The sequence below is a fragment of the Amblyomma mixtum genome, chromosome 1 (genome assembly GCF_055824585.1).
Source record: "Amblyomma mixtum isolate Tamu chromosome 1, ASM5582458v1, whole genome shotgun sequence".
Lineage (NCBI taxonomy): Eukaryota > Metazoa > Arthropoda > Arachnida > Ixodida > Ixodidae > Amblyomma > Amblyomma mixtum.
The window spans coordinates 325,811,643-325,835,930 of record NC_143012.1 but is presented as its reverse complement, the minus strand read 5'-3'; the positions used below and the strand labels follow the sequence as shown (position 1 = coordinate 325,835,930).

Sequence of the window (24,288 nt, the reverse complement as noted above, 5' to 3'; positions counted from 1 at the left end):
CTTTTTGTTTTAGTTGGTTGAAGTGAACTTGTGGGTCCATCTCGCTGTTGTTTCTGCAGCACTGTTTAATGGCATTGTTCTACTTTCAGAGGCATGGACTGTGACGACTTTCTTGCTAAAGAGCAAAAAGTTTTGGAGCTCTATTTTTCTAGCCTCGGTCATTTCAATTATGACAAGGCGAAAGAGATTGTTGTGAGTACGAAATTTGTTGTGTCCGGAGTTGGTCACTGGTGTAATCTCGCGATTCCTGTTATTTGCAGGAGAAGGAGCGCGATGCCCTGTTCAAAACAGGGGCCAACTACTTGTTCAGCAGCGTCCTCACAGCGTTGTCACAGATGGCCGTCGCGGAAAAGTTGTACATGTCGCTGCAGTATCTGGCTCCCAAAAGCTTTCTGAGGAAAGACGTAAGTGTCTTACCTTCATGCTGCACCATAATATCGGGCGGGCATCAATCGCCTAACTTATACTGACATTTTTTCGATAGAGTAAGTGTTGCTAAGCAATAGTATGAGTGCTCCTAGCAGCGTTGCGCTATGTGCAAGAAGTTCTGCGGATAGCACGGGTGTAATGTCGTTACTGATTACTTAATTTCTCATAGAGTGTATTCTTTTGTTTAGTGCGTTAGCACTTGTAGTGGACATCCCCGCATTTTTAGCTGTTGTGTGTTTGTCTGACTGTCTGTTTTGTTGGTTTGTCTCTTTGTTTCTCTGAAGCTTGCTTTGTGGCAGGCTGCTCACCTGCCCTGATGTGTGTATGTGTATACCTAGCAACCTGCCCGCCGTGGTAGGTGGCAGTTCAATTAATCGCGAGAGGTTGCTGAAGCCTGTGTCTCAACCCAGCCCAAGCAATCCAGGTCCCGCCGATGGCAGCACCTGCCATAGAAGGGCAGTGGCGCATTGCTTAAGCGCTGCACCACTGCGCCAAGAGTGGTATGAGGAGTCCCAGGGATTTATGAATGTAAAGGGGAGAATGACCATTTCTGCATATATGGGCATTAACCCATTATCGCTATCTGAACTACTGCCATCTGTGAACACTGGATCTAAACACCGGATCTGAACACTGGAACCGAAGTGAAAACCGAAGAGCTCGCGCACCTAATTCACATTTTGCGTAGCTAATTCGCATTTTTTTTGTGTGTGTGTGTGTGTTCCTGTAGCCAATTTATCAAGTTTGCGGTGTTGAAATTTTCATTTTTTGCTCCTGTGATTTTTGTTTATTTATTTCTCTCCCATTGTGGGCAGGAGCGTCTTCTAATGTTTAGTTTAAAAGCCGTTACACTTTGGGTACTTACAGTTCTTACAATGCTTTTGTAACCCTTTCAGACCTCTCTGAAGTCACTCTATGAGGCACTGCGGCTGGAATTTCTGCGCCTGAAGGACCAAGCGTCTTGTTCGACGCCAATCTCTTGTAGCCCGTCGCCTTCGAGTTGCTCACCTATGTCACCTTCGCCGTCAGCTACGTCTCTGAGCTCAATGAGTCCAGGTGCAGTCGTAGGCTCCTACCAGAGCAGCTCATCTTACATGTCTCAGTCACCTCCAGCTCCTGTTCTGGATGCCTTTCTAAGCCACCTGTGTGGACAGCTACATTCGTTTGTTGTGGCACGGGTCAAATCGGTGGACTTGTATCCTTCCTTGTGTGGCTTGTGTTCTTCTGTCTGCTGTTATGTAGGCACTACCTGAGAACCAATCTGCTAGCCACATAAAATGATTGCTGTTTGCTCAATGGTAATGTTTTTAAAAGTTAACATGCATTTACCTGTTGTTTTTCTTGATGATTGCTAGGATTGGGGTACCAATTTTCGATCGCCTTTGGAGCCTACTATTTGTGCAGTTGCTTGACTAGCTTGTAATGTAAACAAAGTATTTCCATTGAGCTATGTTGCTGACTTATCGCCTTGACTACGAATGCAGCTACGACAAGCTCTACTCTCTTAGTTCTGGGAAGATGATGAAGTTCAAGGAATTGTCCGCAGCACTAAATGAAATCATATCACAGAATGAAAACCTTTTTCATCATCCTGTCTTGACTGCACTGAAGTCATCATTCAGGTGAATCTTCTATCTGCAAATCAATGAATGCGTGACTCTCATTCGTAACTCCATGTACAGTGAAATTCATAGGTATGATATGTAACTGTAATTGCCTTATCGTACCGTGCATTATTGCATAAGAGGAGCTTCCATTGGCCGTACCAGTAGTATGGCAATATGTCAGGCAGCATCAGTCTTGAAACTGTGTTGGGAAATATAGTTGGGAATCTTTGTGGTGCTACAGTGCATGTTCATCTAGTGGTTTACTTGAAGGGGGGTATCACTCTTTTGTGATCAAAGTTAGGAGGTAGGCTTAACTCCATTTTGTCATATTTGTAAAAGTGTGCAGGTGGGTGGAAATAAGCCCAGGCTGTAGTGTGCAGTGCTTGTATATCTTGTATTCTGGTGCTTGTATTGCTTGCGCAGTGCAGTGCAATTTATTTCAAAAGTATCGTTGCTGTATAAAAACACAAGCTAGATTTTGGTCCCATCCGAAAATGTATTCAATTCGGTGTGTACCATGCTTGTGTAGTTTTCAATTTAAGATGTATTGCTGTATAACACACTGTGCTTTCCCGTCGAAAGTTTGCAGAATGCAGGATTGACAAAAGAATCTGCATTTTCATGCATCCTGAAGAAGCAGTCAGGAATTGAATGGTCCAGTCTGCACTTTTATTTGGCACCCATAAATTCATCCATCAATGCTCTTTTTGCAAATCCAGCATCCCACGAACTCTTACTGGTGATAGTACAGGGCTGCAGGCGATCTTCAGCTCCCTTCTGTCACGTGATTGTGCTTGCATGGTGGGAAATCCAGGCTTCTTTGAGTGGCCTCTAGTAATGGGGCATGGAGCTTTGAATCATGAACTCATCTACTCAAGACAGTTATTGCTCTGGCATATCAGCCAGAAGTAAAATAGAAAAGTAAAAAATAAAGGCAGTTTTAGAGCTATGGATGAAGATGCTTAGCCTGCAAATAATGCAGTATTACAGTATTAAAACAAAATGAAATGTGATCCACTTAGTACAGGCGACTATTGTTTCACTACCAATCAACAGGCTCCTTTTCCATGAATGAGGAAGTTTTACTACTGTTCTCTGTAATGGGTCATATATTCTTGGTTAGCATGAAATTTTTAAAATGATCTTATGCAGTGTTTGAGGAATAAATTTAATAAAACTGTGACACCTTCTCAGTAGAATCCAAGAATATCTCTGTCCCCGGGTCAAATAGTGTTTTGTGCGGAGTCGTACAGAAATTTGGCACATAAAGCATTTGAACTACAGGGTAGTGCAGGTGTATCGGATCTGATAAGAGTGCAGCAGGGATAATAGGTATAGTCTTGCTAATATCCTTTGCTTAATGTCTGATGAAATTTCACTGGTGTCAAGGTATTTTACATAATTACCTACTCACAGGATAGGGTATATGAGCTTCTTTATTTTCTGTAACACATTGTATACACTTGACTAAAGGCCGTGCTCGTGTATGGGTTGCTTGTGCCAACCTTTAAGCCAATAATCAGAAAAAAAAAAAAACCCTGTAAAGAGGAGCTGTGTTTCATGCATGTGTAGATTCTCTAACGCAGTATGCATCCTGGGGAGTTGCCACGTGAGGACAGCTGCCTGCTGCATTCGTTAATGCACAGCATGCATTGCTGTGCAGCAACATGTCATATAAAGCAGAGTTGATGACGCCTGCACTCAAAGTGGATGGCAAAGACTAATAATAAGTGACGTTGACTGGACGGCTAAAGAGGACATCACTACAACTCTTGTGCTCTTGGATTTTGAATTAATTTTTGTGTGGTGCCTCAGGACATTGCTGTGAAAAGTTATCTAGTTCCCAGAATTTAGAATGCAATGTATGGGACCTAAAAGGACTTCATTTTCAAGGGTGATGAGAAGTAGGGCCCCACAGCAGCGACAGCGATAGCTATTAAAGAATAGTCTTCTGGCGGGCTAGTTGGTTAGAAACTTAAAGCTACTTGAACTTAGGCCCCAGATATAGCATTGGGCTGTATGGTACAATAAAGTAGTTTCCCTGGGGTGTAGCTGTGGGGTTAAACTGAAAGCTGCTTTCATCTAAGAATCACACCCCACCAAATCACCCCAAAAAATTAGGGGGACACTTAAGTTCCGCCTTAAGGGTATGATGTGGAAGCGTTAATCGATCCCTTCAGCGGACTCTTTTCACACACGGACACTGAGAAATCAAACGAAGGCGATGCACACTTTACACTGCTCACGCGCCATCTGCTGGGGCAGTGGCGTACATAGTTCACAGAGCCACCGCTGTGGCTGAATGGTTATGATCCTTAGCTGCTGATCCGAAAGACGCAGGTTCGATACCGGCCGTGGCTGTCGCATTTTTATGGAGGCAGAATGCCAGAGGCCTGTGTACTGTGTGATGTCAGTGCACATTAGAGAACCGCAGGTGGTCGAAATTATTCAGAGCACTCCACTATGGCGTCCCTCAGAGCCCGAGTTACTTTGGGATGTTAAACCCCATAAAACTGAACCATAAACCAAACATCACATCACAGGGGTTTTCTGGTGCCGTCGCATGCCAGCACCGCTATGCCACGTCAAGCAAAGAGAATATGAAATGCCAACATGCACTTTGCTATTCACCTAATGACTACTTCTGTAATTAGAACCTCTCTAATTACACACAGACTTATTAGCATAACAGTCGTAAGATACCACTTTATGTGAAAGACCACTAGCCTGTGTGGCCAAGGGGTAGTGTGCCTGACTTGCAACCGAAGGGTCACAGTTTCAAATGCCGACTAAAATTCTTTAAATTCTTCTTTACTTTACTTTATAAAGTTGCATCATTTTAGACATGCAGCAACCTTTAATTTCCACTACATCTCATGTTTTTTTAACCACTTTCATTCTACGGGTCTACATGTGACTTGAGTTTCACTGCACAATGCCGACGGGATGCTGCCGCCTTTTCCGCCGAAAAGGGCCCTTAACGCTGTCGCTTTAAGAAGTGAAGCTCTTAGTCGAGTGCACATGGTAAAAGGGCCTTCTGCAGGTTTTATTTATTTGGAAATTGGGGAAATAGCTGTCCGTAGGTTATAACAAGCGTAACGATCTTGTGGGCTTTACCTTCTTTTTATTTTAAATTGCTTGTTTATGTTCTCTACCACACTAACGTTAAGTTTCCGCTCATTGCCGCACCAGCTCCACACCAAATGGGGCTGGTTCTTGGTGCTTTTCTATATGTACAGCGTCTATTCTCATCAGTGCGTGTGATTTCATGTGTGTGAAATGTGTGACATGCAATGCAGTACGGAGCTGGAAACACTGCATCAGCTGCTTGAAGCCCAGGTCATGCTGTCTCAGTGGCAGTTCCTGCAGGCACTGCTGCACCTCAAAGAGGCCCACGCCAGGCTGGGAGAATGGAATGCAAGCCTCCTGTTGCCAGAGGTATCACTTTTAATTCCAAGGCGGGTTGTGGAGCCCGCCTAGGCTTCTATTTTATTACAGGCCACATCCAAAGATGGCCAGTTCCTTTTCTGGATATTGATTTTGCAGTTTAGCAACCCAAGTAGCAAAGAGTTAAGGCTGCGGTTCCTAGCCATTTCTGAGGAAGATTTGTGAGTTTTTCATGTCACCATACAGCCTCCTTCACTCCTTCACTAACAAGAAGTCACCACTGTGCTCGATGTGATGCTGCTTCCGAATGACGATGACAAAGATAGAACGCGGCAGAATTCGCACAACGCTCCGAGAAAGCATGACAACTAGCCCATGTGTGGATCGCACACCAGCTGGACTGTGATGCAAGACGTTACATTACAACCTTCGGCATCGACGTGTTTTGTACGAACCCAGAGACAAAGGTGGGGTTTGGACACCCATCCACTGCCGTGAACTTCCGATAAACTTTTGCGGCAATACTTCGGGCCCTACATACCGTATTTATTCAAATGTAAAGCAAATTTTTTTATCAGAAATAGAAGTGAAAAGTCACCCCCCCGCATTACGTTTGATAGTAGGCATAAAAATGCAAAGAGGGGCACCAGACACTCACTATTAAACTCGCTTAATGCGTTTCATTTACTTGTATGTTGATTGACATGTTATTTCAAAATCGTGCACTCTAAACTCAGCGCAAAACCAATATGCGGACTATGGCCAGGCCAAGGCACGAACCCGGTTGCGAAGGCAAAAAGGAAGAGCAAATGCCTCCTACGAGGGTGCACCAGCTAAAGTTCCAGTGACTTTAGCACCAGCAACAAGACAGCACCATCTTGACAAATACTTGAAACATAAAGTAAGGTTGCGTGGCCTCCGTGACTGCAAATTTATGCAAGTCAGCTCGGTGGAATGGAGCTTGCGCTTGGGTGTCGAGTGACTGCCGCCGGAGGAGCGGACAGCAAGTGAGCATGCCATATGACCAGTATCTCGGGCAGTGCAGGCAGGCACTTCATCTCGGGCATCTCAGGCAGGCTGTTCAGCACCTCAACACGCCAGTCTGTACCTGTCTGTTTAATCTGTCCACATTCAAAATGGCATGCTTTCGCGTTCAGTATACTGCTGGCTTCAAACACAATGCTATTCTGCTTGCCAAAAAAGTCGGTAACTCGGTGGGCACAAGAAGCGTGGACATAAGCAGAGCGACGATAAGGGGATGGAGGAAGCATCGCCGTTAGTTGTTTAGTTGCAGCAGTCTAAGTAAAGGTTTGCAGGGGCCCAATAGAGGCCACTTCCCGGAGTTGGAGCGTCTTCTTTGTGACTTCATCAGTGAACAACATTTCCATGGTGTGAGCATTGAAATGCTTTAGTGCAAAGCATGTGAACTTGCACGAGACTTGGGTTTGGCACCAAACCAATTCAAAGTATCGCACGGTTGGATACAGAAGTAAATGCAGAGGGCTGGTTTTTCCCTTTGACGCACTGCATTGATTTGTCAGACACTATCCGAGGACTTCGAGTCAAAATTTCGTGAGTTTCAACGGTACGTCATTGATATCTGCTGCTCTAACAACACGCCACTTGGACAAATCGGCAATGCCGACCAAACCACCTTATACCTTGACACGCCTATGGTTAGGACACTTCACATGTCTGGTAAACATGGAGTTCTCATTAGGAGCACTGGAAACAAAAACAAGAAAAAAAAATTGAATAACATTTATGCTGGTATGTTTGTCTGATGGGCACAAGCTCCCTCCGTTCCTGATTTTTCGCTGGAAGACTGTCCCGAAAGAAACATTTCCAAATGATGTTATCGTGCGGTGTCACAAAAAGTGTTGGATGGACTTGGATCCACCGTCCATTCGTCGTTATGGACGACTCCCTGTTCTCGAACAATGACACCGTCCATTTGTCGTCATCGTTCTCCTGGAAACATGACAGTGCGGAATGCACGCGAGCTCTCCTTAGAAAGAAAGAAGCCGAAGTGTCTGGCAAGCGAATGCTCCGTTTTTGGGCTGCTACTGACGTCCGCTGCAGTCGCCCACTTTGACGTGCCCAACCATGCCTGACGTACTGAACCACACGTGGCAATATATTGGATTTGCAGCATTTGGGATCGAAGCCCAGATGCATTGCTGCATACGCAATTGATATTTGGCGCTGGATTCTCTCCGAGGTCACCTGATACTCGGCATGGAAAAAAAGTTGCAGCGTGCAAGAACTGGTTGTTATACTGGGTGCATCACGTCCATTCTTCAGCCCCTGGACGTTTGCCTCAACAAATTGTTCAAGGATCGCTTATGACAGTTGTGTTAGGACTGGATTGAATGTGGATCTAATTCAACACTAGCAGGAAGATTGAAATGCCCGACCGCATCTCCTGTTGCCCAGTGGGTTTCAGCTAGGTGGTATGGGCTGTCTCATGAAATGTTCTACCAGCCATTTAAAAAATGCTCGATTTCAAATACTCTCAACGGAAGTGAGGACGACCTGCTTTGGGAGACTTGGACATAACTGCAGTGCGAAAAAAGACAACCACATAAGGAAGGAAACAGAGATGAGTCCGGCTGTGATGACAACTGTGATGGCGACAACGGCAGCAAGGATGAAGACGAGGCATAGAAATCCCGCCCATTTTGCAGGTGCTTTATGTAGTTGTACTTGACTTTTAGTATAGTTTCGGATTCTTGAGTAGCATCGGTGAGCCATAGTTCTGGTTTCTAAAGTTATAAATGTGGTCTATAATTTCGGTTTCGCGTGTTACATTCGTGTTCTTCCCTTTGTTTTTGCCTTTCGCACCCGCAAAGTCTACCCTCATGTTACATTAAAGTCAACGCTTGCATTGCAGTTGTGGTTGCGTTACATTCAGGTAAATACAGTAGTCCTCCGACGCTTGAGCGGCCTCACATACGAGGTGATCCTGGATGACTCTTTCATATCGAAGCATCGACAGCAACAACTCGACGCCGTCCATGTTGTACACATGAAGCCCTACTATTCGGACCGAGTCTACCTGAAATTTTTTTTTCATGTCGTCACTACGTGGTGGATGTCTGGCGAGGTCTAATCATCAGGTCGATGCTGTCCAGGGAGGGGAGTAAATGCCACTGCACCGAAGACGACAATGCCAGGGTACACGAGGCTCAGAAGCCAAAAGTCAGCGAAGCTGCAATGCAGGACTGTTGGCTGTCATCCCATTAAGCACCTTCATATTAAGTCCTTGCCCTTCCTTGTGGATATACCTTTGGTCTATTGAGACATGACAATATGTTTCATGGCAGTAGCTGTGGAGCTTTAGAGAAATATTTGAAGCCTTGTGTGACCTCTAATGGTTCTGTCGAAATAACGTCTGGATTCCTTTTCCGCTCGCCATCACCTTCATGCTCATGTCCTCATGTTAATGTTGGAGCTTTCCCTGGTGTTGATAGACTAGACGTGTTGGGTAGGCCATAGACTGGAGCCAATGTGAGGAGCATGAACATGAAAGGCAGTAGGATTCGGAAAATAGCTGATAGCAATGTCCAGATGATGTGATACACTGACGACTGCACAAAAAAAAACCAAAGAGGTGTCAGTGTTGTGCCATTGCATTTGGAAAAGTGACTGTGTTGTACTTTAATAGCCACAAGACACTGAACACTGCCGCAGAATATGCTATGTAAATAATTTTCATATATGCTCACATATCAGCATTATTGTCTTACTTACTTCCATAATGGTTGTCGTGCAGAAATATAGCCCTGAGCCAGGCGCACTTCCGGCATTAGTGATCAGCACCAGTAGTGGCTGCTTTTTCTGGCACGCGTACACTTGGCTATGCATCTTTGATCACAGGCATCATGAGAAAATATAAAAATAACTCACGAGACTTGTGCAGATAGTGAGTGCAAAGTAAGAGATGCCACAGCCAGCAACAGGATCTTCAAGCCGCTCTCCGCCAGTGTTGCAGATCTGTTTTTTTCAAGGGAGGCCCTGTCATCATTCTTCCCTAGCTCCTCAATGCAGTCACATGCTCCTTGCTAGGGTCCTTGTTTTCTAGGTGTTGCTTTAGGGAAAAGGTATTGCTAATCGCGGTTGAAGCATTCACGGCAGCTGGTGGTATTTTGGCCTTCTTGTTCCCGATTCTCAACAAAGTTGTGAGGACGCAGTGACAAAGCTAGTGCAGTGCACGTTTACAATCAGATTTCTCTTATCACTGCCGGTGGTTGATTACTGTCTTGAGCCCACAGTGCTCCTGCTACCACTTCAGGTGTTGTGCCCAGCCAGCACACACCAAAGCACTGAGTGAACTTGCAGCCCGTCGGCACACACTTGGCTGAGGGGTGAATGTAATTTCAATGCCGCCTTTTTTATGCTTTTTTGGGGTTGCGAGATTCTTAGTGGGATGTGATGGAGGCATGTATATGGGGGCTACGGTGCACTCTTCAGCCACTGTGCAATTGGAAAGCTCACATCTTTTGACTGCTCAGGCAAGTTTATTGCACTATATCATGCACTGTAACCAGGTGGTGCGGCCTCAGTAGTTTTATCTGCGACACAGTGTCATTGTATATTTTGATGGTAGCACCACTCTTGTTCGTTATAATCGGGTTTTCTTTTAACTGTGGCTGTTATAACTGGGTGTGACTGCACTACTAGCACAGTCACATCTCGATCATTTTGCTGTAATGATAACACTGTGATACTTTGAGATGTTGTGAGATATTTTGCAATACTATGTATGCCCTATAAGTTTATTATTTTGTTGTTTCATCAGCTGTTTCAAAGTAGCAGCTTATGAGACACAGTGCTAACTACCGTGTTTACCCGATTATAAGTTCACGTGAAGGTAAGTCGAGACTCCCATATCGCATGTAAGGAAAAAAACAATGAAGAAGGGCGTACCCATGGGCACATTCCAAAAGGAAAAACTTGAAGGATGCTTGAGCTTCACCTTCTTGTGTAGAATGCGATAGTGTTATCAGGCCACTGGTGCTTATCAGCAGCTGCCCAAGGCTAGCACGAAGAGCGACGCTGACAACTACTTTTTCACCGCACAAGCTCTTTAACGCTCTCACATTAAAATGTATTAGTTTTGGACTACTCGTCCTCACCAGCGCTGCCATTGCTGCTGGCAGGGTCACAGCACGTCGTTCTAACATCATCATCCAATAAAATCCCGCGCTTTGCAAACAACCACATCACACCATCGCATGGGACAGCTCATAATTTTGCTTCACTCCAGCCGCCATACCTGCACATCCTGTTCCAAGACATCAAACTTGTGGCCTGGCGCGCAGTTGTTCGTTTCTTCGACGTAAAGAATAACAGCCATCTTAAACGTAGCCAAGAACGAGCTCTGAAGCACATATGACGATTTACGAAGCACTACATTAAAAACTGATAAAATGTGGCCGGCAGTCGTCAAATGCGTCAAACAGAGCCAAAGAGAGTGTTAGCAGCACCGGCTCTTCATCAGCTGCCAACACTCCCCGGAAGTGCTGCCGTGCGATGCCACCGCAATTGGAATAGCGGCCCTTCCATCAACTATTGACGCTCCCTTGGCTACTGAATGCACAGTTGCAACTAAAAAAGAAAAATTCTTCTGAAAAAGCGCATAGAGTAGCCGAATGCCACTGGGCAGAGCCATAGCACAAACAAAATTGCAACCACGTTGTAGCATCCCTGATATCTCATTTGCCTTGCCTTTATTTATGGTGCTGTGCTTTGGCTCAATTGTGTGTGGACCCCCCACTTCGGATTTTTAAACTAAAAAAAATAGGTTGACTTACAAGTGTGTATATCTGTAAACAGTTGTGTACAGGGCTGTGTTTGTTGTTCCGTTTCATATGAGCTCTTCTTTGTAATTCTGGGATAAAGAATTCATGGCGCTCTTGGTGTTTGTGCATTCTTTAGTAGCTTTTGAAATGTTAAAAAAATTGCTACGAGTGCGGTTTCAAGCTCCTTGTCTCCTTTTTTTTTTTTTCTTGGACACACTTCGCAGAGTCGTCGAACTGCTTCATCCTTGCTGCGGGCAGACAGACTTCCGCACCTGGTTACTTGGATCAATAAGCTGAATTCCTTCATGGTTGGAAAGGTCAGTGCCAACATATCCTACAGTCTTAGGAGCAAAAGAAAAGGAGCATTCAAGCTACAGAAATTTAGGATGCTGGAGGAATGAACCTAATGGCCTCACTGAACCACATGTCTGAGGGATTCATGTCTGAACTCCATGCGGCCGCCGCGGTGGCTCAGTGGCTACGGCACTCGACTGCTGGCCCGAAAGACGCGGGTTCTATCCTGGCCACAGCGGCAAAATTTCGATGAAGGCGAAATTCTAGAGGCCCGTGTACTGTGCGATGTCACTGCACGTTAAAGAACCCCAGGTGGTCAAAATTTCCGGAGCCGTTCACTACGGAGTCCCTCATAGCCTGAGTTGCTTTGGGACGTTAAAACCCAAATAATCAAAATGAACTCCATGCCTGAGCCGCTCCTGATTTTCCAGTTGTTGCATCTTCACCTAATAGTTGGTGTGTTCTCTGCTCACAGATTCTGTGGGATTCAGTGCATTTATATGTTATCAGCTGACAGCGAGGAGGTTCCAGAATGAACTGTTTTGTGGATTTGACCCCAAGCTTTTTCCGGCCTGATGCTCAGCTTTCTCTGGGTGAAATGCTCTGTGGAAAGGTCTTGGACAAAAGCGTCTTCACTGCCTCAACCTTCTTAGATTCAAGACGGTTACCTTGACAGCTAATGGCATAGCAAGTCTCTTTTCTTCAATGAAAATGCATTTTGAGGAGTTGAGGGTGAATACTGAAGATGAAAATTGTTTCAGTGCTGCATCAAGTTTTTGATTGTGTTCCATTTCATCATGACTGAAAACAAGAATGTGTCATTCATGAGATGGACTACTCCAGGACTCATTGGAGAATAAAAAGAAAGTAGCAGCTCTTATTATGCCGAAGAAAGAAGGGTTTATTTGCTTAATGTGAAGCCAAATATGAAGCTCTGGTTGGCTTTTTGTTCAGAAAAGACTGCAGCCTTGCCTAAAAATGTGATTGTCTGTTCCGCTGACTGCAGAAGAAGCCTTTGTCGCCGAAGTGGTCAATTTAGGCTGGCAGAATCCATGCAGATTTGTACTCTTCTCAATATCTCAATAGCTTAACAGGTGAACTTCTGGCACATGAGTCCACAGGTTCTTCATTAGCTTTTTAGTATTTGTTTGTATCAAACAAGCCAGAGACCTAAAAATTAGTACGTTTATAATTTCTTGTTGTGATGCACTTCTTGTTCAAGTGGCGAGAAAAACTTTAACAATGAACTACTTTTTTCTCTTGGAGGAATTCTGTGCCAGTGTCATGAATGTAGGCACAACTTCACTGCAGATTTATGTCGTATCCGATTATAGACTATACTTCATGCATGTGGGCCCAGGTGTTCTGTGTCCCAGATAACTTTTGCTGTTAACCTTTGGGTTTGTTGTTGTAGCTGTTAAACTGCTTGACAAATTTTCTTTTTTGCAGTTTACACTGTATTTCTACAAGATCTTGAGCCGACAAACGACACCTCAGGAAATGAAGAATTTTGGTTCCAAGATGACCATTGATTACTGCCAGAGGTGAGGCACTGGTTTGGTAACTATATAATTGAGTGGCGCAAAACATTCACTTCCTTAAAAGCCAGAATGATGAAAAAAAGGCCTGTAAATTCGTAGCTTGAATAAGTATGCATGAGGTAATCCCCTAGCTGAAAAAAAATGGAAGACTGTGGCAGTTTGTATGTTACTTGTCATTGAATGCACTCAATTTTACATTTTTTGGCACCCATGTCCATCCAGTTTGTCAGAGCACATTTAGAACAAAGTGAGAGTATAAGGCAGCAAAAACTCTTGAGTGAAAAGGCGCAGAAAAAGTAAACACACAGAGGTTTCATAAAGCACGTCTCGGAAAACGTTATGTGTGATGCCATGTAGTCTTTTTCTAATGAAAACAGATTTGCCCAAAATCAGAGCCCAATTGATATGAGGCTTTTGGGTTTGCTATGTGTCTGTTAATCTTTGAAGACATTGGAGGGACAAACCATCACAGTCTGTCAGCTTATCGGCCAGAGTTAATATTAATTACTGGTTATTAACTAAAGTACTAGCCTTATAGCCAGTGCAACAGTAGATTTAAGAAGTTATTAGTACCAGGTAAGCACAGCATTAAAAAAAACGTTAATATAGACAGTTTGTCAACACTTTCTTGCCTCTCTCTCCAGTTTCGAAACTGGGCATGCTGAGTGCTCAGGGAGCTTTGCTCACAGGATACTTTTGAAGATGATGCTTTTGATGACATGGAAATCATCACAATCTCGCTACAGCCCTTGATAAGAAAGTTATTGCTCTGGCCTACAGTGCTAGCACACACAGTTTCTCGCAGCACTTTGTGTCCTGCACGGGGTCATCTGGCTATGGCAATTTTACTTCGCAATGTAAAGTATGGGTACAAATGGTGGCCAAACCTGTTTAAAGAACCTTCCTACAGTCGCGAGTGGACCTGATACTTGTGCCTTGCTCACTTTGCCTTATTCAGGCAATTAATGTGTTTCTGTAGTGGGGGCAGGATCTCTGGTACAGAAGATGGTTGGTTGGTTTATGGGGTTTAACGTCCCAAAGCGACTAAGGCTATGAGAGACGCCGTAGTGGAGGGCTCCGGAAATTTCGACCACCTGGGGTTCTTTAACGTGCACTGACATCGCACAGTACACGGGCCTCTAGAATTTCTCCTCCGAAGAAATTCAACCACCGCGGCCGGGATCGAACCCGCGTCTTTCGGGCCAGCAGCCGAGCACCATAGCCACTGAGCCACCGCGGCGGCATAAAAAAAATGCTGTGCTTTGCTGTACAGCTGGCTTTCTTAAATACTATAGCATTTGTATGCATCATTAGATGAGCCTAGCGTGCCGTTAGCTTATGCAGTTCTGCTTTCAATTGTAAGTATGCATTAAAGCATCTCTGTTTGTCAGGCATGCCCTAATGATGAGGCATCTATGCTGCCATGTAACTTGCGTGATAGTAACAGCACAGCCGTGCAGTCATTGCAGGAGTGGTTGGGAAATGAGTAGTATTTTTCTGTTGAGGATATCATTGCAGTCCATTTAAGATGACCTTTACTGGTCATGCTGCTGCAGTGTACCTTGTCGATAAGCTTGTAATTGTCGTAGAATTTGCCGTGGTGTGAATGTCACATGCATGTTGGGATGGCAGGACTGCTTAGTGTGCCGTGGCCACCATGTCGGTAACATCATTCACTCTGTGGTGATCTCTGCGGTAACTTGATACGCTATGTTCTGCCGCAGGGCAAAGTGCACAGCTAATGATGTGGTAAATATCATGTGGTCATTTCGGTTATGATGGCAGCAAGACAGCAAGAAGGATACACTGTGTGGCATGTGTGCCAAAAGGCCAATTAGAGCACATGGGCAAACAGTGCAGTTACAAGGTCACTCATGATTGCAGGGCGTACTTTTTCTGCTTGCTATTTGTTTGCCACCTGCAGTCCTTGGTGGCAAGCTAATGCATGACATTACCATCAGCACCTGATCGTGGAAGACTGTAGCAGAACTGCTGAGAGCCGTTTCTATCAAAGAGGTTTCATTTCTCGACTTCCGACACAGCTGGTTTAGCACCTATTGTTCCTGAGATGATCATCTTGAAGATTAAACCACAGGCCCTTTGATGACTGGAGGGGTTCAAAGTACGTGCATCTGCATGCAGAGCAGAGCAGCACAAAGCAGATAACTTGTGAAGTGGACAAGCTACTCAGTGTTTTCAGTGACCCTACGTGACACCTCCTTGAAACTGCATGTTACAATGTTTGTGAGCTGCCATGGACTTCGCTTTTGTGTTATGATGCCACTTCACTCCTGAGTGTCATTAGCAGTGCCTTGAGCAAACTGCTTTTGAAGCGAAAGCTTCACTACAGGACATCGGGCTTCAATCGCAACACCGTGCAAATTTGACCTTCAGCTGAGTTAGAGGTCAAACCGTGAAAAAGACAAAAAGAAATTGAATCAATATCCATGACTGGGAGTCGAACTCACGGCTGCGTGAACAGATCTCCTTTAAGGGCCGCTCAGTGAGACCTCTATGCTATCGCTACAGCTAACGCGCCTTGTGTTGAACTGCACCACACTCTCGCGCTGTGCAATGGAGGGTTTCATCTTCCTCAACTTCCATCTGTTCAGTCCCGCGGCACTGCCTGCTCACCGTCGTCTTCTACGGAGCACAAATCCGTGCTTTCACTCTGATTTGAATTCTCTGTAGTTTTTTCTGCTTCCCTCTCATGGTTGGCATAATCTGTGAAAATTAATGGTGTCTTGCTCAAAAAAGGCACATTTCATCGCTCTTTCTTCCCGGTTGCAGCTGTGTGTACTTTGAAAAGGATATCTTGGGAATGCATCTAAAGGATTTTTCCTGTGTAACCTGATGTGATTGGATGGATTCAGGTTTTCTGGTCTTAGGGACTTAATTTTATTTTTCAGCTCTATTCACATGCATATTCATTCGTAAGGCAGTGCTGCCGAACTTGCTTGGTATGATAGTGGTTGCAGCCCAGCACAGGGAACTTCATAGGCTGTAATTTTTGGCCCAGTCTTGTTGCCTTGAGTTACCCACCCACATGAACTTGATGTGATGACACAGCATTAAAACAGGATAATGGAAATGGTGCATCTATTCTACTTATCGAGCAGTTGTCTCCAGCTGTTATTGAACAAGAACTGCAGGAGACGATCATCAATGACCTGATTGTTGCACATGCCATGTAGTCCTCACCCACAGCATGGCTTGACAAGGAACCTTTGTTGCAACAGCTGTTGCTGTACTGCTACCAGCGGTCTGAGCGATTCATCTTGCAGTGCATACTGTACCAGGGTGATAAACAGAATCATTGTTCCTGAAAGTTTGAAACAACACACCTCATGGCCATTGATAACGAATCACATCCTGGGATCAACCGCAGAATGAGCAGATTGTGAGATCTGTATGCTGGTGATTGGGGATGGATGAGCACGTCAAAGAATTTGTACAGACATGCATCGTGTGCCAGTCTTGCAACAAGTTAGCTCGCCGGATGCAACTGCTGTGCAACCTGTCGTTTACCTGTCTAAACAAGCCTTGGGATAAGGCCAGAATTGACAATGTAGGATGTTATAATGATGCTTGTGACTGTCGATGCATGATAGCATTTGTGGACTATTGCAGTAATTTGTCGGGGGTGTCTTTCGTGAGAAGCGTTTACAACTGCAAATGTCAAAGAGCCGGTTGCTCGTGAAGGCTGGCCTTAAAGGTGCACTGAAGAGGATTCTGAACTTGTCTTTTTGCCGCAGGAACTCGATCTACACGTTCCTAGCATTCTTAGAAATTGCAACTTATTGCCCTGTGTGGCCGATTTCCCTAATTAAATCGAATTAACGTCCGGCTCCCGCCTTTATTTTTTTAATTCTCCCTCGTACGGTGGGCGGAGTCGACCAACGCGTGAAGTGCCTTTCAGCCATCTCCGTGGAGGCTTTGCTTTCGCTTTATTTTCTTTTTTAGGTTTCCATGAATAAATAGTTTCATTCGCAGATAATATAGCCGCAAAATAAGCCCGCAGAAATAAAAATCGGCGCGGACTATTTCCTACTACGGACTACTACGTGTTACTCCGCCGATGGCAGAACTGCAAGCCGCCACGGGACTGGGTGAAAGGCACTCCACGCGTTGGTCGACTCCGCCCATCGTATGAGGCAGAATTAAAAAAAAAAAGGCGGGAGCCGGACGTTAATTCGATTTAGTTAGGAAAATCGGCCACACAGGGCAATAAATCAATGTTTCTAAGAAAGCTCGGAACGTGTAGATCGAGTTCCCGCGGCAAAAAGACAAGTTCAGATTCCTCTTCAGTGCACCTTTAAGAAATCCCCTCTGGCCATGGACCATCGATTTCATCTGTTGACCTGCAAGGTTTTCGGAAAGAATGGGTCATACATGATTGCTTTTCTTTAGTTTGCCACTCCTAAGCTAATGGACTTGCCAGTTATTTCAGCGGCATATTCAAGTCCTACGTTCAGCTGCCCCGTGCGAGTAATATGACTTGCAGACCACTGCCTTCGGCTACTTTGAATAAGACTCGATGTAGTTGGCCTGCCAAACTTGTGCTCCACAGCTAATCCTACAGAATCTCTGAAGGTTTTGCAACAGAGATTTGAGGAAAAGCAAGCTAAATCTAAACTTTATGCAGATCAATGGCATCGAGCCAAGCATAGAGAGTTTGTGATCGGCAAGTATATGCAAGTCCAGAAGCCAACTGTGTGAGGGGAATTGTCTGCTCAGTTTCCAAGCCTAAAATGTCCAGTGCATTGGACCTCCATCATACCTGCTGGATGTTAGATAAATGTGGCACTCATCCACATTCTCTGCCATTGATGCTGAAGTTGCTCAGCAGAAACTTCAGTTTCTATCTCCTCCAGCTCTTCATGCTGAAATTTTGCCTTCTACCAACAGTGAAAGATGTTTGGCTCTGACCGGTCTGCAGGCCCGGCATTTTTTCTATCTCCATGGATTTTGCTGAAACTTTCAGAGTAGATTCTCAGCAGTCTTCTGATCTTGTGTGCCAAATTTCACAGCTGGATGGAGGACAAAATTTCAAGCTTGTTTTAGATCATTTCAAAAAAATAATGATCCAAGCTGTCACATACAGTTGCTGTTTTAACGAACCAACATGCACATGATAAGTTAGACAGCATTCAAGACGTCACACTTTAGTTAGTTTGTTGTGGCATCATAGTTTGGTAGAAACCCAGTTTCGGTTTCAGTTTCCTGATTTCAGTTTCCAGGTTTCAGTTTCCTGGTTATTTGAAAAAGCGTCTTTTGTGCCGGAGAAAGGGGACTCTACAGGGTATGATGCGATTGTCAACTAAGAATGGTAGAAAAAAAAAAATCTCAGAGTTGCCCTTTGATTTACGAATTGGAAAAACAGCGCAATCAAAGACGAGACACAAGAGAAGGACAAAACACCAGCGCTGGTGTTTTGTCCTTCTCTTGTGTCTCGTCTTTGCCCGTATTTGCCCTCTTCTGGAATTTTGCCCTTTGATGCCCCAAAACACCAACACCACTGACCCCAGCCCTGGACCTTCTATGCTTCCGGCTCAGCCCTTTCTGGAGTGAAGAGCCGCAAGTGCTTGTCTAAAGAAGATTCCAGTGAAGTTAAAAGCTTAATTCTCGACTAGGGCATTCACCAGCAGTTACTTTTTAAGTGTGACGAGAAAGGTAATAGAGGGGAAGTTCATGTTGTAGCGCGATGCACGCACACACGTGCACGCAAGAGAGAAATATGAAGGAAAAGAATTGTTGATTGTTATTCGTACGTCTGCTGCTCACTGTCAGAAGTCCTTATGCGATACGATACTGAGCACATAGCTGCATGGTGGTGCTGCAGTCACTGCCACTATCAGAGAAGCAGAGAAATGCCAGTGGATAGCTCTGGTAGGAGCTTTATTACTGAAATCAAGTGCCGCTTAACCTAGTTTTGTTACAAGTGGCCTTCAGCTCCTTGCTTCATACCATTTCACATTCCCAACTTGTCTTAGCAATAAGGTAAATCAGCATTTTTCTAGCACATGCACTTTTAGATCAAACTACATGGCACCTTTGTTGTCTTTCTCCAGCCCTGCCATTTTCACTGCACCAAAATTGCCACGAACCTACCAGAACAAGTTTCTACACTTGTACGCTTGTACGTAGATCAGAGATGATAAAAAATCGAACCAGTAATCTCTTACACGCCTCTTCTTTTTCCCCTCTTGTGTTCACCTCAGGATAGCGAGCTTGTGCAAGAAGTCGGATGCACTCTGTGTTCAGCTGCTGTTTGAAGCACTGGGTGTTGAAGGCTACTACGAGCACGGCTATCGTCACCCAGATCATTTTGTTGAAGCTCCCAAGGGCATTGACTCCTATCCTGTCATCTACTCTTATCCCACCGTAAGTCGATCTTCTAAAGCTAACAAAGATGGACTGCAAGAAAGTGTTCAAGTCATGGGGATATTTGGCTGACGGCTATCTGTATGTGCAAACTAAGCAAAAATGTGCAAGCGGGCTGTGCTACTCAGGTGTAACGGTGGCGTAAGCATAGAGCTTCTGCATTCAGTATGAGAGGTACGTGATGCCAATCTCATTACTGCCATAAATTCGCCAATTTTTCAACAAGGCACAAGCATCTACCAGCTGACCACTCGGCTCTTCCACTTGAGCCCTTGTACAAAAAGGTGCATCCTAAATTGTTTAGCAGTGATAAAATCAGTGGTGTGAACAGTTTTTCAGCAGCAAAAAGAAAAATCCAGAAAAAGTTCTAGAGCTTTGACAGTGTGTATGGCAAGGGCTGCTGTTACTGCCAATGTTTTGTTGACTGTGTAACTCTAATAGTCTGATCAGTATCTTGATAAAGTTGTCTCTTCATTGAATGTGGCAAAATTCTAGCAAATTTTGACATATTGCAAAATAAATTTTAGTATCGTAAGCATTGGTTTGTTTTCATCAAATGGGTTCCAAAGGTAACGGGCAAAGCTGAGTGCATGAAATAATATTTCCTGGAATTACTGATAGTGGATGATGTCATAGAAGTTGTGAGGTAGTTGGTCCAATATTTAGGGGAATCCCCCAAAGTGGAGTAGGTTTGTAATAAGGGAGTAATTACTCGTTAGCATCCACCCAAGTGCAGCCATGAGGCTACAAAGGAAAGCCATACATCTTCCACAAAAATTTCATAGTTAAAAATTCGACCTGGTCTAGGGTTAGAACCAAGGGCCACCACCTCACCAGGGCAGTTGCTCTACCAACTTGTAACCATGACGGCTAGCACATGGTAGGATGGGAGCGAATTGATCAATAACTTGATCAGGAACTGTTTCCGCTAAGAGTTATTGATGAATTCACTCTCGAACTAGTACCATATGCTAGCCATCCCGGTTAGCTCAGTTGGTACAGTGGCTCCTTCTGCGTGGCGGTGGTCCCGGGTTTTAACCCCAAACCAAGACGAATTTTTCTTTAACCCTTTGAGGGTCGAATTATTTTGAAGAAAACTTTCCCAGGTGGTCAAATTACTTTATTGCGGATCTTGAATCTACAAAATGTATATAATCGAGAATAAATAGTAAAAAAAAATTAGGAACAGTACTTTGGTGACAGCATCACTCACAACTGGAAAATGTTCAATAGAATAGAATAGCAACGGTGATAAGCAAGCTAAGAGCAGCACCAATAAAGATAGAAATCAACTTTCGCCGCCTCTGCAAAACAGTGCCCACAAAGAGAAAACACGTTTCGCGCGACTCCGTTGCGATCCCGCTGCGGAATCGAAACCGCGTAGGCGCGTTGCCACAGAGGGCGAGAATACCTCGCGAGCAACGGTGATAAGCAAGCTAAGAGCAGCGCCAATAAAGATAGAAATCAACTTCTGCAGCCCCTGCAAGATAGTGCTGACAAAAAGAAAACTCAAATTTCGCGCGACTCTGTTGCGATCACGCGGCGAAACCAAAACTACAAAAGGGGTGTTGCCGCAGTCTGTGCCGCCGCACTAAAGCTAGACATAAGTTCTGCTTATCTCCGTAAGAAGGCAGCACAAAATTCAAACACTTCTTGTAAGTCCTAAGAGGTGGCAGCACCCCCCAGTGAGCACGCATTGTTCTTTTGGCGCAAAATTTCAAACGGAAGATCGAAACCATACCCGTACGGCAAAGACCTTGCGGGACAGAAAACCGCCGCCATACATATACGGCAAAAACCTTAAAAGGGTTAACTGTGAAGTTTTTGTGGAAGCTGTATAGCTTTTCTTTGTAGCCTTATGGCTGCGCTTAGATGGATGCGAATGAGCAATTACTCCCTTATTACAAGTTATGAGCTGTCAGCAAAAGGAATAGTGTTATGCTCTAAATAAAAGGAATAGTGTCCAATTTTTTTCTTGCATAGACCATTTTAACTTGCACAGGTGGGTGCAGCCATTCTGAGCTATCAAAATGTCAGTATGCAGCCCAATGCACACTGTTCCAGCCAATATGTCAGCAGCACTAGTGCCTTGCAAGCATGTATAGTTTTCAAGAATGTGTTAGGTTTGCCTAGCTATATACAACAGCTAAGCAATTTCTGTATTAACAGCCCAGTGTTGTCTGGCTATTTTGCACCGTCTGGTTGAAGCTGAAGTTGCCTGTACTAGTTGACAGTTAGAGTAGGTGACTGTGTAAACACATTTTGGAATGCGCTGTGTGCTAAGGAAAGGAAGAAATCACAAGCTTTGTACTGAATAGGCAGAGAAAGAAAAGAAGTCGAAGTGAGCTTTCTTGATTAATAACTGTGTGCAGAGGTGGAAATTAAGTTATAGACAGTATGCATGTGTTAGGTGCCAATATTCGCCCAAATGTATCTAGCAGCATACGCTTTGTTTTAACTCTAGCAGTATATGCTTTGTTTTGACTGAGAGTTAGTATTTAGTTCAAATGAAATCAAGTGCACCACTGTCTGTAGCAGACAGGAATAGGAGAGGTGAGGAGCTCATTAAGGTACTTATATACGAAAACAAGCAGTCTCTGAAATCGGGGAAAATTAAAACAGGAAATATTTCTATTTTAGTTGTGTAGAACGCAAATCTTTTCTTGCGTTCAAAGACTGTTTGCTCCTTTTTGTGTACTATTGTGTGTGACAATTATGCGTCTTCTGTTTTCAAATAAGCTGTTTTCCTTTTTCTTGTACAGACATATCAGGACAAACAGCATAGACCAAACATTATCATGATCATCACAAAAAAGTCTGATGACCTCAATTCTGAAGGGATTGTATACTTCTATGATTCAGTGAGTAGTAATTTCTGTTGTCTCTAGCATCCTTTGCAAGGTCGGCCAACTTACTTTGGCCTTGAGGATTGGTGCACTTATTTTTGCTGGGGTATTTTTTTCTTGTACCCATAAGTAAGGTGCACAGGTTTTAAAGTCTATTTCAGAAGGAACACATTTCAATATCTGCTTGCTCATTTGTCTGACATAACTTTTCAGGTAGAATAAAACAGTGGTGCAGTGATTATACTGCACTTTTGTATGCCTTATGTTGCCTGAAATCTTTTATGGTCACAGCCACAGCACGGCTGATGGAATGAAAATAATATGAAAGAAGTAACTCAGTTTTGATTTTTTGCAGGTATAAATAAATTTCATGTGGTGATCCTTGTTTACTAATGTGTTGAAAATATTTCAAAGAAAGAACAGGCAACCAAATTTTGATGTCCCTTTGATACCAATTGGTCTGTGGTATCAAGATGCAAAGGAATTTAAGGATGCCCAGGGCATGTGGCCTTTCCTTGACATTGTAAGTGTAAAAGGCTCAAAGAAGATAGAAGTGAGGCTATAGTTTGCTACTGCATCTGAATCCTTTGCAAGTTTCCCTGAAACCAACTCTGGTTCAAACAATTTGCTTGATGGTGTGCACCACAGTGTTTTGGTTTTCATACAACACAAGAAGGATTACGGAGCCCCGTCCTTTTTCGCCTAAACAAGTGTTTTGTGCTTTATACTGAAAATAAATGTCTGTTATCTTGGAATGAGGCGTTGTCCTCTCACGTTGAGATAGGGCTGTGCATAAATTCTCTTTATCAGTCACTGGTACTATAAATGGTCCATCTTTGGATCTTTTAAAGCACAAAATAATATCTAGTTTTCTGACATGCTATATTTGTGACTTGTTTTAACAGCCTTTGACTTATGTTGAGAGCCTTTCTCAATGGCAGATTTTTAGCCGCCGCGGTGGCATAGTGGTTGTGGTGCTCGGCTGCTGACCCGAAAGACACGGGTTTGATCCTGGCCGCGGTGGTCGCATTTCAATGGAAGGAAACTGCTAGAGGCCCGTGTACTGTGTGATGTTAGTGCACATTAAAGAACCCCAGGTGGTCGAAATTATCTGGAGTCCTCCACTACGGCGTCCCTCATAGCCCGATTCCCTTTGGGACAGTAATAGTTAAAAAGTTTATTCAATATTGGTTAACCAGCCTACTAGTTAGCACATCTTAGCGGTATTCTGATGCGCCACATAGCTCGAAAAAACTGCTCGTCTAACTCTAGAAGCCTATTTTTAAAAATTGCTGAATATCTTAGGTGAAACATCCAGTAAGTGAGTGCCTTTAACTGCAACCAAGCAATAGCAGACATTATCAAGAGTGTAACATTGCTGCTTTCACTTCTCGCATCTCGGCAGAGAATGGAGAAAAGCTATTTCTTGATCAAGTTGGATCCACGAGTGACAATGGTGGCCATCTATGGTTCACGGAAGTCTGAACGGGATACATACATTGTGTCATGCATGCAAGATCTTGCATCCCACATCCGTGGCAACAAAGTGTTTGGCATGTTGAAGCCTGGAAACAAATAGTGTTAATAAATTATTTTTTGCTGTAATCAAGCTCTCTGGTTCACTCACTTTAGTGTTTTCTTCGTGCTGCTATGCTAGAGGTTGCCAAGTTGTTTGTGCTGGCACAGGAACTTTATTCTTAGATATACTGCCAACACTTTGAGGCATTCAAGGACAATTGGTGACCTGGAGAGAATATTGTCAGGTAGTGGTGATTGCAGTCCGGCATGCAGGAAGACAGCGAAAAGGGCTTCCAAATGAAACTCTTTATTAGGCTGACTTGTGCCCACAAAGAACTGAATGACTTGGTGGCGGCGAGTAACAAGCGTGCTCAGCAGTCGTTGAATAAATATGCGCGCTCTCGGCCGTGCACAACTTAAAAGCTGGCAACAAACTTTCGACGTACAAAATAACCACAACAGTCTGGAACAACATAGA

At 44.1% G+C, this 24,288-nt stretch overlaps 1 protein-coding gene across 1 annotated transcript; it reads left to right on the top strand.

The window, feature by feature from the left end:
• On the top strand, window positions 1-23,897 carry LOC149372785 (KICSTOR subunit 2-like). Its single transcript, XM_089587379.1, has 10 exons — window positions 1-192; window positions 261-404; window positions 1,326-1,624; window positions 1,914-2,051; window positions 5,336-5,474; window positions 11,452-11,544; window positions 12,971-13,065; window positions 19,284-19,446; window positions 22,209-22,307; window positions 23,698-23,897. Exons 1-10 carry the CDS (start codon window positions 94-96, stop codon window positions 23,869-23,871), a joined length of 1,443 nt encoding a protein of 480 aa, XP_089443505.1. The 5' UTR covers window positions 1-93; the 3' UTR covers window positions 23,872-23,897.
• The last annotated feature ends 391 nt before the right edge of the window (window positions 23,898-24,288 follow it).